The sequence below is a fragment of the Oncorhynchus kisutch genome, linkage group LG2, assembly GCF_002021735.2.
Source record: "Oncorhynchus kisutch isolate 150728-3 linkage group LG2, Okis_V2, whole genome shotgun sequence".
Classification (NCBI taxonomy): Eukaryota; Metazoa; Chordata; class Actinopteri; order Salmoniformes; family Salmonidae; genus Oncorhynchus; species Oncorhynchus kisutch.
This window is the reverse complement of record NC_034175.2, coordinates 4,186,790-4,199,739: the sequence shown is the minus strand read 5'-3', so window position 1 is coordinate 4,199,739 and position 12,950 is coordinate 4,186,790. Positions and strand designations below refer to the sequence as shown.

Here is a 12,950-nt window from a genome sequence, read left to right as displayed (position 1 = left end):
AGAGCGTGATAGAGGGGATGGAGAGAGAGAGATGGAGAGCGTGAGAGAGAAGAGAGAGAGAGAGAGAGAGAGAGAGAGAGAGAGAGAGAGAACCGTGCCTAGACATCCCACAGGACACATACACACAGACTGACAAGCACATCACAGACCTCAACAAGCTAAGAGGTCTCTCCCCCCCCTCTCTCTCTCTCCATCCTCTCTCTCTCTCCCCCTCTCTCTCTCTCTCTCTCTCCCCCTCTCTCTCTCTCTCTCTCTCTCCCCCTCTCTCTCTCTCTCCCCCTCTCTCTCTCTCTCTCTCTCTCTCCCTCTCTCTCTCTCTCTCTCCCCCTCTCCCCCCCCCCTCTCTCTCTCTCTCTCCCCCTCTCTCTCTCTCTCTCTCTCTCCCCCTCTCTCTCTCTCTCTCTCTCTCTCTCTCCCCCTCTCCTCTCTCTCTCTCTCTCTCTCTCCCCCCTCTCCCCCCCCCCTCTCTCTCTCTCAGGGCTAGACCACCTCCCAGGACCAGCATGTTTGCCAGCTCCTTCTTTTCCTCATTCTCCTTTTCCTTCCCACCGTTTAGGGGGCACCTTGAGTATTGAGCTACTCTCATTCCCTCCCTATCCTCCCTCTATCTCCTTCCCTCCCTATCCTCCCTCTATCTCCTTCCCTCTATATCCATCCCTCCATCTCCTTACATCCATATCCTTCCCTCCTCCTCTCTCCTCTTTTCACATCCTCACATGTTGTCAGTACTGTTGTAAGTGTTGACCTTGTCCACCAACATCTGTCCTTCCTTTCCTCCTCCTCCTCCTCCTCCTCGTTCTCCTCCTCCTCCTCGTTCTCCTCGTTCTCCTCCTCCTCGTTCTCCTCCTCCTCGTTCTCCTCCTTCTCCTCCTCCTTCTCCTCCTCCTCGTTCTCCTCCTCCTCCCCGTCTCCTCCTCCTCCTCCTCCTCGTTCTCCTCCTCCTCCTCCTCGTTCTCCTCCTCCTCCTCCTCCTCCTCGTTCTCCTCCTCCTCCTCCTCGTTCTCCTCGTTCTCCTCCTCCTCCTCCTCGTTCTCCTCCTCGTTCTCCTCCTCCTCCTCATCCTCCTCCTCCTCCTCCTTCTCCTCCTCCTCGTTCTCCTCCTCCTCCTCCTCCTCCTCCTCCTCGTTCTCCTCCTCCTCCTCGTTCTCCTCCTCGTTCTCCTCCTCCTCCTCATCCTCCTCCGCCTCCTCCTTCTCCTCCTCCTCGTTCTCCCTCCTTCTCCTCCTCCTCCTCCTCTCTGCCTGTCTTGTGTGTTGATAGCAGCAGTACAGACTGACTGAGTGTTAAATGTATTTTTTATATTTTTTTGTGTCCAACTTTTTATTATTTATTTTTTTCCCTGTGAGGCGTTCAGATCACAGACAACACACCTACTCATTCAATGATTTTTCTTTATTAGTACTATTTTCTACATTTTAGAATAATAGTGAAGACATGAAAGCTATGAAATAACACATCATGGAATCATGTAGTAACCAAAAAAGTGTTAAACAAATCCAAATGTATTTTATATTTGATATTCTTCAAAGTAGCCACCCTTTGCCTTGATGACAGCTTTGCCCACTATTGCCATTCTCTCAACCAGCTTCATGAGGTAGTCACCTGGAATGCATTTCAATTAACAGGTGTGCCTTGTTAAAAGTTAATTTGCGGAATTTCTTTCCTTCTTAATGCTTTTGAGCCAATCCATTGTGTTGTAGGGGTGGTATACAGAAGATTTGGTGAAAAAACAAGTCCATATTATGAAAACTAACAGCTCATATAAGCAAAGAGAAACGACAGTCCATCATTACTTTAAGACATGAAGGTCAGTTAGTATGGAAAATTTCAAGAACTTTGAACATTTCTTCAAGTGCAGTCGCAAAAACTATCAAGAGCTGTGATGAAACTGGCTCTCATGAGGACCGCCACAGGAAAGGGAAGACCCAGAGTGACCTCTGCTGCAGAGGATAAGTGAATTAGAGTTGCCAGACTCAAACATTTGAACCCAAATAAATGCTTCACAGTGTTCAAGTAACAGACACATCAACTGTTCAGAGGAGACTGCATGACTCAAACCTTCATGGTCAAAATGCTGCAAAGAAACCACTACTAAAGGACACCAATAATAAGAAGAGACTTGCTTGGGCCAAGAAACACGAGCAATCAACAATAGACTGGTGGAATTCTGTCCTTCGGTCTGATGAGTCCAAATTTGAGATTTTTGGTTTCAACCGCCGTGTCTTTGTGAGACGCAGGCTAGGTAAACGGATGATCTCCTCATGTGTGGTTACCCCCATGATAAAGCACTGTTGTGATTTATTTAGAATTCAAGGCAAACTTAACCAGCATGTCTACCACAGCATTCTGCAGCGATACACCATCCCATCTGGTTTGCACTTAGTGGGACTATCATTTGTTTTTCAACAGGACAATGACCCAACATTGTTGGCTGTGTAAGGGCTATTTTACCAAGAAGGAGAGCAATGAAGTGCTGCATCAGATGACCTGGCCTCCACAATCACCCGACCTCAACCCAATTGAGATGGTTTGGGATGAGTTGGACCGCAGAGTGAAGGAAAAGCAGTCAACAAGTGCTCAGCATATGTGGGAACTCCTTCAAGAGAAAAGCATTCCAGGTGAATCTGGTTGAGAGAATGCCAAGAGTGTGCAAAGCTGTCATCAAAGCAAAGGGTGGCTACTTTGAAGAATCTAAAATCAAAAAAATATTTTGATTTGTTTAACACTTTCTTGGTTGCTACATGATTCCATATGTGTTATTTCATAGTGTTAATGCCTTCACTAGTATTTTACAATGTAGAAAATGTAGAAATGTAGAAATGTAGAAAATTTGTTTGTAAAGACACCAGCACCCAGACAGACTGTGCATCTGATGTGTGTGTTCATTTAAAACAGACTCCAAATTAGAACCATTTGTCAGATTGCTTCTTGTCTCCAGAATGTCACTGTATACGATTTCCATGTTAGGGTTGTAAATGTCATGTAGTGGCCAGTCACAGCATCTGTCCTGTATGGCAGTATGTTGCATGTCACGTGACGTTAGCCCCCCCCCCCCCCCCCCCCCCCCCCCCCCCCCCCCCCCCCCCCCCCCCCCCCCCCCCCCCCCCCCCCCCCCCCCCCCCCCCCCACACTCACACCCTCTCTTGAATGTCACTGTTCAGAATGCTGCATGTTAACCTTCTCCAACCTTAGTTCTGTCAGTCTGAGGCCATCTCAACAAGCTAAGAGGTCTCTCTCCCCGTTGTCTCTCTCACTCCCCCCCCCTCTCTCAATTCAAAAGGTTTAAATTACCAAAGTAAGTAGAATAGACAAAAAAACAAAAACGGAAATAAACCTTCAGAAATTAACATTAAACATTATGCTCACACAAGTTTTAAAAAACATAGACATTTCTCTCTCTCTTAGCTCGCATCAGGCGTTACTCTGACGTCATGCCCCTCCCAGACTCCTTCATCCAGAAGCAGCAGCTGGACGCCAGCATGGCCGACACCTTCCTGGAGCACCTGTGTCTGCTGGACATCGACCAGGAGCCAATCACAGCCCGCAACACAAGCATCATCTGCACCATCGGTGAGTTAAATAACCAATCAGCTGCACCATCGGTGAGTTAAATAACCAATCAGCTTCACCATTGGTGAGTTAATTAACCACATCTGCACCATCAGTTAGTTAAATAACCACTTGACACTCTGGGATATATGGGACGGTAGCATCCCACCTCGCCAACAGCCAGTGAAAGTGCAGGGCGCCAAATAAAAAATACAAAAAAATCTCATAATAAAAATTCCTCAAGCATACAAGTATTTTACACAATTTTAAAGATACAATTCTCGTTAATTGAGCCACAGTGTTTGATTTAAAAAATGCTTTACAGCGAAAGCACCACAAACGAATATGTTAGGTCACCACCAACTCACAGAAAAACACAGCAATTTTTCCAGCCAAAGAGAGGAGTCACAAAAAGCACAAATAGAGATAAAATTAATCACTAACCATTGATGATCTTCATCAGATGACACTCACAGGATTTCATGTTACACAATACATGTATGTTTTGTTCGATAAAGTGCATATTTATATAAAAAAATCTAATTTTACATTGGCGCGTTACGTTCAGTAGTTCTAAAACATGAGGTGATTGTGCAGAGAACAACATCTATTTACAGAAATACTCATTATAAATGTTCATGAAAATACAAGCGTTATACATGGAATTAGAGATATACTTCTCCTTAATGCAACCGCTGTGTCAGATTTCAAAAAAACTTTACGGAAAAAGCAAACCATGCAATAATCTGAGTACAGTGTTCAGACAACAAAGCAGCCCAAAAAATATACACCATATTGGGTAGTCAACATTAGTCATAAATAGCATTATAAATATTCACTTACCTTTGATCTTCATCAGAATGCACTCCCAGGAATCGCAGTTCCACAATAAATGTTTGTTTTGTTCGATAATGTTTGTTTTGTTCGATAACCAATCAGCTGCACCATCAGTGAGTTAAATAACCAATCAGCTGCACCATCAGAGAGTTAAAAAATCACATCTGCACCATCAGTGAGTTAAATAACCAATCAGCTGCATCACTGGTGAGTTAAATAACAAATCAGCTGCACCCTTGGTGAGTTAAATAACCACATCTGCACCATCAGTTAGTTAAATAACCAATCAGCTGCACCATCAGTGAGTTAAATAACCAATCAGCTGGACCATCAGTGAGTTAAATAACCAATCCGCTGCATCATTGGTGAGTTAAATAACCACATCTGCACCATCAGTGAGTTAAATAACCACATCTGCACCATCACTGAGTTAAATAACCAATCCGCTGCATCATTGGTGAGTTAAATAACCACATCTGCACCATCAGTGAGTTAAATAACCAATCAAGCTGCACCATCAGTGAATTAAATAACCAATCAGCTGCACGATCAGTGAGTTAAATAACCACATCTGCACCATCAGTGAGTTAAATAACTACATCTGCACCATCAGTGAGTTAAATAACCAATCCGCTGCATCATTGGTGAGTTAAATAACCACATCTGCACCATCAGTGAGTTAAATAACCACATCTGCACCATCACTGAGTTAAATAACCAATCCGCTGCATCATTGGTGAGTTAAATAACCACATCTGCACCATCAGTGAGTTAAATAACCAATCAAGCTGCACCATCAGTGAATTAAATAACCAATCAGCTGCACGATCAGTGAGTTAAATAACCACATCTGCACCATCAGTGAGTTCAATAACAACATCTGCACCATCAGTGAGTTAAATAACCACATCTGCACCATCATTGGTGAGTTTAATAACCACATCTGCACCATCAGTGAGTTAAATAACCAATCAGCTGTACCATCAGTGAGTTAAATAACCAATCAGCTGCACCATCAGTGAGTTAAATAACAACATCTGCACCATCAGTGAGTTAAATAACCAATCCGCTGCACCATCAGTGAGTTAAATAACAACATCTGCACCATCAGTGAGTTAAATAACCAATCCGCTGCATCATTGGTGAGTTAAATAACCAATCAGCTGTACCATCAGTGAGTTAAATAACCAAACATCTGCACCATCAGTGAGTTAAATAACTACATCTGCACCATCAGTGAGTTAAATAACCAATCAGCTGCACCATCAGTGAGTTAAATAACAACATCTGCACCATCAGTGAGTTAAATAACCAATCAGCTGCCCCATCAGTGAGTTAAATAACCACATCTGCACCATCAGTGAGTTAAATAACCATCAGCTGCACCATCAGTGAGTTAAATAACCACATCTGCACCATCAGTGAGTTAAATAACCATCAGCTGCACCATCAGTGAGTTAAATAACCAATCAGCTGCATCACTGGTGAGTTAAATAACCAATCAGCTGCACCCTTGGTGAGTTAAATAACCACATCTGCACCATCAGTTAGTTAAATAACCAATCAGCTGCACCATCAGTGAGTTAAATAACCAATCAGCTGCACCATCAGTGAGTTAAATAACCAATCAGCTGCACCATCAGGGAGTTAAATAACCACATCTGCACCATCAATGAGTTAAATAACCAATCAGCTGCATCACTGGTGAGTTAAATAACCACATCTGCATCATCAGTGAGTTAAATAACCATCAGCTGCACCATCAGTGAGTTAAATAACCAATCAGCTGCATCACTGGTGAGTTAAATAACCAATCAGCTGCATCATCAGTGAGTTAAATAACCAATCAGCTGCATCATCAGTGAGTTAAATAACTATATCTGCACCATCAGTGAGTTAAATAACCAATTAGCTGCACCATCAGTGAGTTAAATAGCAACATCTGCACCATCAGTGAGTTTAATAACCAATCCGCTGCATCATTGGTGAGTTAAATAACCACATCTGCACCATCAGTGAGTTAAATAACCATATCTGCACCATCAGTGAGTTAAATAACCAATCTGCTGCATCATTGGTGAGTTAAATAACCACATCTGCACCATCAGTGAGTTAAATAACCACATCTGCACCATCAGTGAGTTAAATAACCACATCTGCACCATCAGTGAGTTAAATAACCACATCTGCACCATCAGTGAGTTAAATAACCAATCAAGCTGCACCATCAGTGAATTAAATAACCAATCAGCTGCACGATCAGTGAGTTAAATAACCACATCTGCACCATCAGTGAGTTAAATAACCAATCAGCTGCACCATCAGTGAATTAAATAACCAATCAGCTGCACCATCAGTGAGTTCAATAACAACATCTGCACCATCAGTGAGTTAAATAACCACATCTGCACCATCATTGGTGAGTTTAATAACCACATCTGCACCATCAGTGATTTAAATAACCAATCAGCTGTACCATCAGTGAGTTAAATAACAACATCTGCACCATCAGTGAGTTAAATAACCAATCAGCTGCATCATTGGTGAGTTAAATAACCACATCTGCACCATCAGTGAGTTAAATAACCAATCAGCTGTACCATCAGTGAGTTAAATAACCAAACATCTGCACCATCAGTGAGTTAAATAACTACATCTGCACCATCATTGAGTTAAATAACCAATCAGCTGCACCATCAGTTAGTTAAATAACCACATCTGCACGATCAGTGAGTTAAATAACCACAGCTGCACCATCATTGAGTTAAATAACCAATCAGCTGCACCATCAGTGAGTTAAATAACCACATCTGCACCATCAGTGAGTTAAATAACCACATCTGCACCATCAGTGAGTTAAATAACCAATCAAGCTGCACCATCAGTGAATTAAATAACCAATCAGCTGCACGATCAGTGAGTTAAATAACCACATCTGCACCATCAGTGAGTTAAATAACCAATCAGCTGCACCATCAGTGAATTAAATAACCAATCAGCTGCACCATCAGTGAGTTCAATAACAACATCTGCACCATCAGTGAGTTAAATAACCACATCTGCACCATCATTGGTGAGTTTAATAACCACATCTGCACCATCAGTGATTTAAATAACCAATCAGCTGTACCATCAGTGAGTTAAATAACAACATCTGCACCATCAGTGAGTTAAATAACCAATCAGCTGCATCATTGGTGAGTTAAATAACCAATCCGCTGCATCATTGGTGAGTTAAATAACCACATCTGCACCATCAGTGAGTTAAATAACCACATCTGCACCATCACTGAGTTAAATAACCAATCCGCTGCATCATTGGTGAGTTAAATAACCACATCTGCACCATCAGTGAGTTAAATAACCAATCAAGCTGCACCATCAGTGAATTAAATAACCAATCAGCTGCACGATCAGTGAGTTAAATAACCACATCTGCACCATCAGTGAGTTCAATAACAACATCTGCACCATCAGTGAGTTAAATAACCACATCTGCACCATCATTGGTGAGTTTAATAACCACATCTGCACCATCAGTGAGTTAAATAACCAATCAGCTGTACCATCAGTGAGTTAAATAACAACATCTGCACCATCAGTGAGTTAAATAACCAATCCGCTGCACCATCAGTGAGTTAAATAACAACATCTGCACCATCAGTGAGTTAAATAACCAATCCGCTGCATCATTGGTGAGTTAAATAACCAATCAGCTGTACCATCAGTGAGTTAAATAACCAAACATCTGCACCATCAGTGAGTTAAATAACTACATCTGCACCATCAGTGAGTTAAATAACCAATCAGCTGCACCATCAGTGAGTTAAATAACAACATCTGCACCATCAGTGAGTTAAATAACCAATCAGCTGCCCCATCAGTGAGTTAAATAACCACATCTGCACCATCAGTGAGTTAAATAACCATCAGCTGCACCATCAGTGAGTTAAATAACCACATCTGCACCATCAGTGAGTTAAATAACCATCAGCTGCACCATCAGTGAGTTAAATAACCAATCAGCTGCATCACTGGTGAGTTAAATAACCAATCAGCTGCACCCTTGGTGAGTTAAATAACCACATCTGCACCATCAGTTAGTTAAATAACCAATCAGCTGCACCATCAGTGAGTTAAATAACCAATCAGCTGCACCATCAGTGAGTTAAATAACCAATCAGCTGCACCATCAGGGAGTTAAATAACCACATCTGCACCATCAATGAGTTAAATAACCAATCAGCTGCATCACTGGTGAGTTAAATAACCACATCTGCATCATCAGTGAGTTAAATAACCATCAGCTGCACCATCAGTGAGTTAAATAACCAATCAGCTGCATCACTGGTGAGTTAAATAACCAATCAGCTGCATCATCAGTGAGTTAAATAACCAATCAGCTGCATCATCAGTGAGTTAAATAACTATATCTGCACCATCAGTGAGTTAAATAACCAATTAGCTGCACCATCAGTGAGTTAAATAGCAACATCTGCACCATCAGTGAGTTTAATAACCAATCCGCTGCATCATTGGTGAGTTAAATAACCACATCTGCACCATCAGTGAGTTAAATAACCATATCTGCACCATCAGTGAGTTAAATAACCAATCTGCTGCATCATTGGTGAGTTAAATAACCACATCTGCACCATCAGTGAGTTAAATAACCACATCTGCACCATCAGTGAGTTAAATAACCACATCTGCACCATCAGTGAGTTAAATAACCACATCTGCACCATCAGTGAGTTAAATAACCAATCAAGCTGCACCATCAGTGAATTAAATAACCAATCAGCTGCACGATCAGTGAGTTAAATAACCACATCTGCACCATCAGTGAGTTAAATAACCAATCAGCTGCACCATCAGTGAATTAAATAACCAATCAGCTGCACCATCAGTGAGTTCAATAACAACATCTGCACCATCAGTGAGTTAAATAACCACATCTGCACCATCATTGGTGAGTTTAATAACCACATCTGCACCATCAGTGATTTAAATAACCAATCAGCTGTACCATCAGTGAGTTAAATAACAACATCTGCACCATCAGTGAGTTAAATAACCAATCAGCTGCATCATTGGTGAGTTAAATAACCACATCTGCACCATCAGTGAGTTAAATAACCAATCAGCTGTACCATCAGTGAGTTAAATAACCAAACATCTGCACCATCAGTGAGTTAAATAACTACATCTGCACCATCATTGAGTTAAATAACCAATCAGCTGCACCATCAGTTAGTTAAATAACCACATCTGCACGATCAGTGAGTTAAATAACCACAGCTGCACCATCATTGAGTTAAATAACCAATCAGCTGCACCATCAGTGAGTTAAATAACCACATCTGCACCATCAGTGAGTTAAATAACCACATCTGCACCATCAGTGAGTTAAATAACCAATCAAGCTGCACCATCAGTGAATTAAATAACCAATCAGCTGCACGATCAGTGAGTTAAATAACCACATCTGCACCATCAGTGAGTTAAATAACCAATCAGCTGCACCATCAGTGAATTAAATAACCAATCAGCTGCACCATCAGTGAGTTCAATAACAACATCTGCACCATCAGTGAGTTAAATAACCACATCTGCACCATCATTGGTGAGTTTAATAACCACATCTGCACCATCAGTGATTTAAATAACCAATCAGCTGTACCATCAGTGAGTTAAATAACAACATCTGCACCATCAGTGAGTTAAATAACCAATCAGCTGCATCATTGGTGAGTTAAATAACCACATCTGCACCATCAGTGAGTTAAATAACCAATCAGCTGTACCATCAGTGAGTTAAATAACCAAACATCTGCACCATCAGTGAGTTAAATAACCAAACATCTGCACCATCAGTGAGTTAAATAACTACATCTGCACCATCATTGAGTTAAATAACCAATCAGCTGCACCATCAGTTAGTTAAATAACCACATCTGCACGATCAGTGAGTTAAATAACCACAGCTGCACCATCATTGAGTTAAATAACCAATCAGCTGCACCATCAGTGAGTTAAATAACAACATCTGCACCATCAGTGAGTTAAATAACCAATCAGCTGCACCATCAGTGAGTTAAATAACCAATCAGCTGCACCATCAGTGAGTTAAATAACCACATCTGCACCATCAGTGATTTAAATAACCAATCAGCTGTACCATCAGTGAGTTAAATAACAACATCTGCACCATCAGTGAGTTAAATAACCAATCAGCTGCATCATTGGTGAGTTAAATAACCACATCTGCACCATCAGTGAGTTAAATAACCAATCAGCTGTACCATCAGTGAGTTAAATAACCAAACATCTGCACCATCAGTGAGTTAAATAACTACATCTGCACCATCATTGAGTTAAATAACCAATCAGCTGCACCATCAGTTAGTTAAATAACCACATCTGCACGATCAGTGAGTTAAATAACCACAGCTGCACCATCATTGAGTTAAATAACCAATCAGCTGCACCATCAGTGAGTTAAATAACCACATCTGCACCATCAGTGAGTTAAATAACCACATCTGCACCATCAGTGAGTTAAATAACCAATCAAGCTGCACCATCAGTGAATTAAATAACCAATCAGCTGCACGATCAGTGAGTTAAATAACCACATCTGCACCATCAGTGAGTTAAATAACCAATCAGCTGCACCATCAGTGAATTAAATAACCAATCAGCTGCACCATCAGTGAGTTCAATAACAACATCTGCACCATCAGTGAGTTAAATAACCACATCTGCACCATCATTGGTGAGTTTAATAACCACATCTGCACCATCAGTGATTTAAATAACCAATCAGCTGTACCATCAGTGAGTTAAATAACAACATCTGCACCATCAGTGAGTTAAATAACCAATCAGCTGCATCATTGGTGAGTTAAATAACCACATCTGCACCATCAGTGAGTTAAATAACCAATCAGCTGTACCATCAGTGAGTTAAATAACCAAACATCTGCACCATCAGTGAGTTAAATAACCAAACATCTGCACCATCAGTGAGTTAAATAACTACATCTGCACCATCATTGAGTTAAATAACCAATCAGCTGCACCATCAGTTAGTTAAATAACCACATCTGCACGATCAGTGAGTTAAATAACCACAGCTGCACCATCATTGAGTTAAATAACCAATCAGCTGCACCATCAGTGAGTTAAATAACAACATCTGCACCATCAGTGAGTTAAATAACCAATCAGCTGCACCATCAGTGAGTTAAATAACCAATCAGCTGCACCATCAGTGAGTTAAATAACCACATCTGCACCATCAGTGAGTTAAATAACCATCAGCTGCACCATCAGTGAGTTAAATAACCAATCAGCTGCACCGTCAGTGAGTTAAATAACCACATCTGCACCATCAGTGAGTTAAATAACCAATCAGCTGCACCGTCAGTGAGTTAAATAACCATCAGCTGCACCATCAGTGAGTTAAATAACCAATCAGCTGCACCGTCAGTGAGTTAAATAACCTTTTGTTTTGTGTAGCTTGTGTAGGTAAACCCATGTGGCTCAGTTGGTAGAGCGTGGTGTTAGCAATGCCAGGGTTGTAATTTAGATTCCTATGGGGAGCATGAACAAAGAATGTATGAGAATCAATGCACTCACTACTATATGTCTGTCTGGATTAGAGTGCCTGCTAAATGTAGGGACAGTACAGGTAGGCCCTCTGATTCATCCATTATGGCCATGCAGAGTTGACCTAGGGTAGAACTGTATGGGCTAGGGGTTGGAGCTCAGTAGATCTAGGTTGGTGTGGTGTTGGCTGGCAGGCTGGGTATTGGTGATTGGCATCCCACTGACTGCACTATTGATGATGTATCAAAGTGGATTGATTGACCAATAAACTGCTGGACAACCCATGGTCTCTGTTGTCTCTTGTTCTCTCTCTCTCTCAGGGCCTGCATCTCGCTCCATCCCCAAACTGCAGGAGATGGTGAAGGCAGGAATGAACATCGCTCGACTCAACTTCTCTCATGGCTCTCATGAGGTTTGTTTGTCTCTGCATAAGCTGTCTCGCAAGTAATCACTGATCTGACACAACTATCAATCATATCAGTTTAGTAACAGTGATTCTCTCTATCTCTCTCTCTCCCTGTCTCCTTCCTTCAGTACCATGGTGAGACCATCAAGAACATCCGTGAGGCGGTCGAGACCATAACCACTGACCCTTTATATTACAGGCCGGTAGCCATCGCCTTGGATACTAAAGGCCCTGAAATACGCACAGGCCTGGTCCGAGGGGTAAGCCAGCATTTCATCACTACTTAACATTCTATCCAATGGGCTTACATTCCCTACATCCCGACTGGTCAGTAGTCCAGTTTAGGGTGAGGGTCAACAGACCAGGAGAGTGTGACCAGTGTTGACTGACCATGCTGGTTTTTGGGGGGGTGTCCTATCCTGGACACAGACACAGATTGTGCAACATTATCAACAGCAGTGAGAAAGATGCTTTCTCAGCATCAGAACAGGACAAGTGTTTGGGCACCAGAGGAGGCTGGTGGGAGAAGCTATAGGAGGACGGG

The 12,950-nt window shown here is 41.9% G+C and overlaps 1 protein-coding gene across 2 annotated transcripts in view; it reads left to right on the top strand.

Annotated features, from left to right (window-relative positions):
• LOC109885414 (pyruvate kinase PKM) overlaps positions 1 to 12,950 on the top strand; it is a 33,643-nt gene that overhangs the window by 9,672 nt on the left and 11,021 nt on the right. For both annotated transcript variants that reach the window (XM_031837847.1, XM_031837841.1), the window contains exons 2-4: positions 3,406 to 3,570; positions 12,321 to 12,412; positions 12,535 to 12,666. In XM_031837847.1, coding sequence (XP_031693707.1) covers positions 3,432 to 3,570; positions 12,321 to 12,412; positions 12,535 to 12,666 — 363 coding nt within the window. In that variant the 5' untranslated portion in view covers positions 3,406 to 3,431. The remainder of the gene's footprint in view (positions 1 to 3,405; positions 3,571 to 12,320; positions 12,413 to 12,534; positions 12,667 to 12,950) is intronic.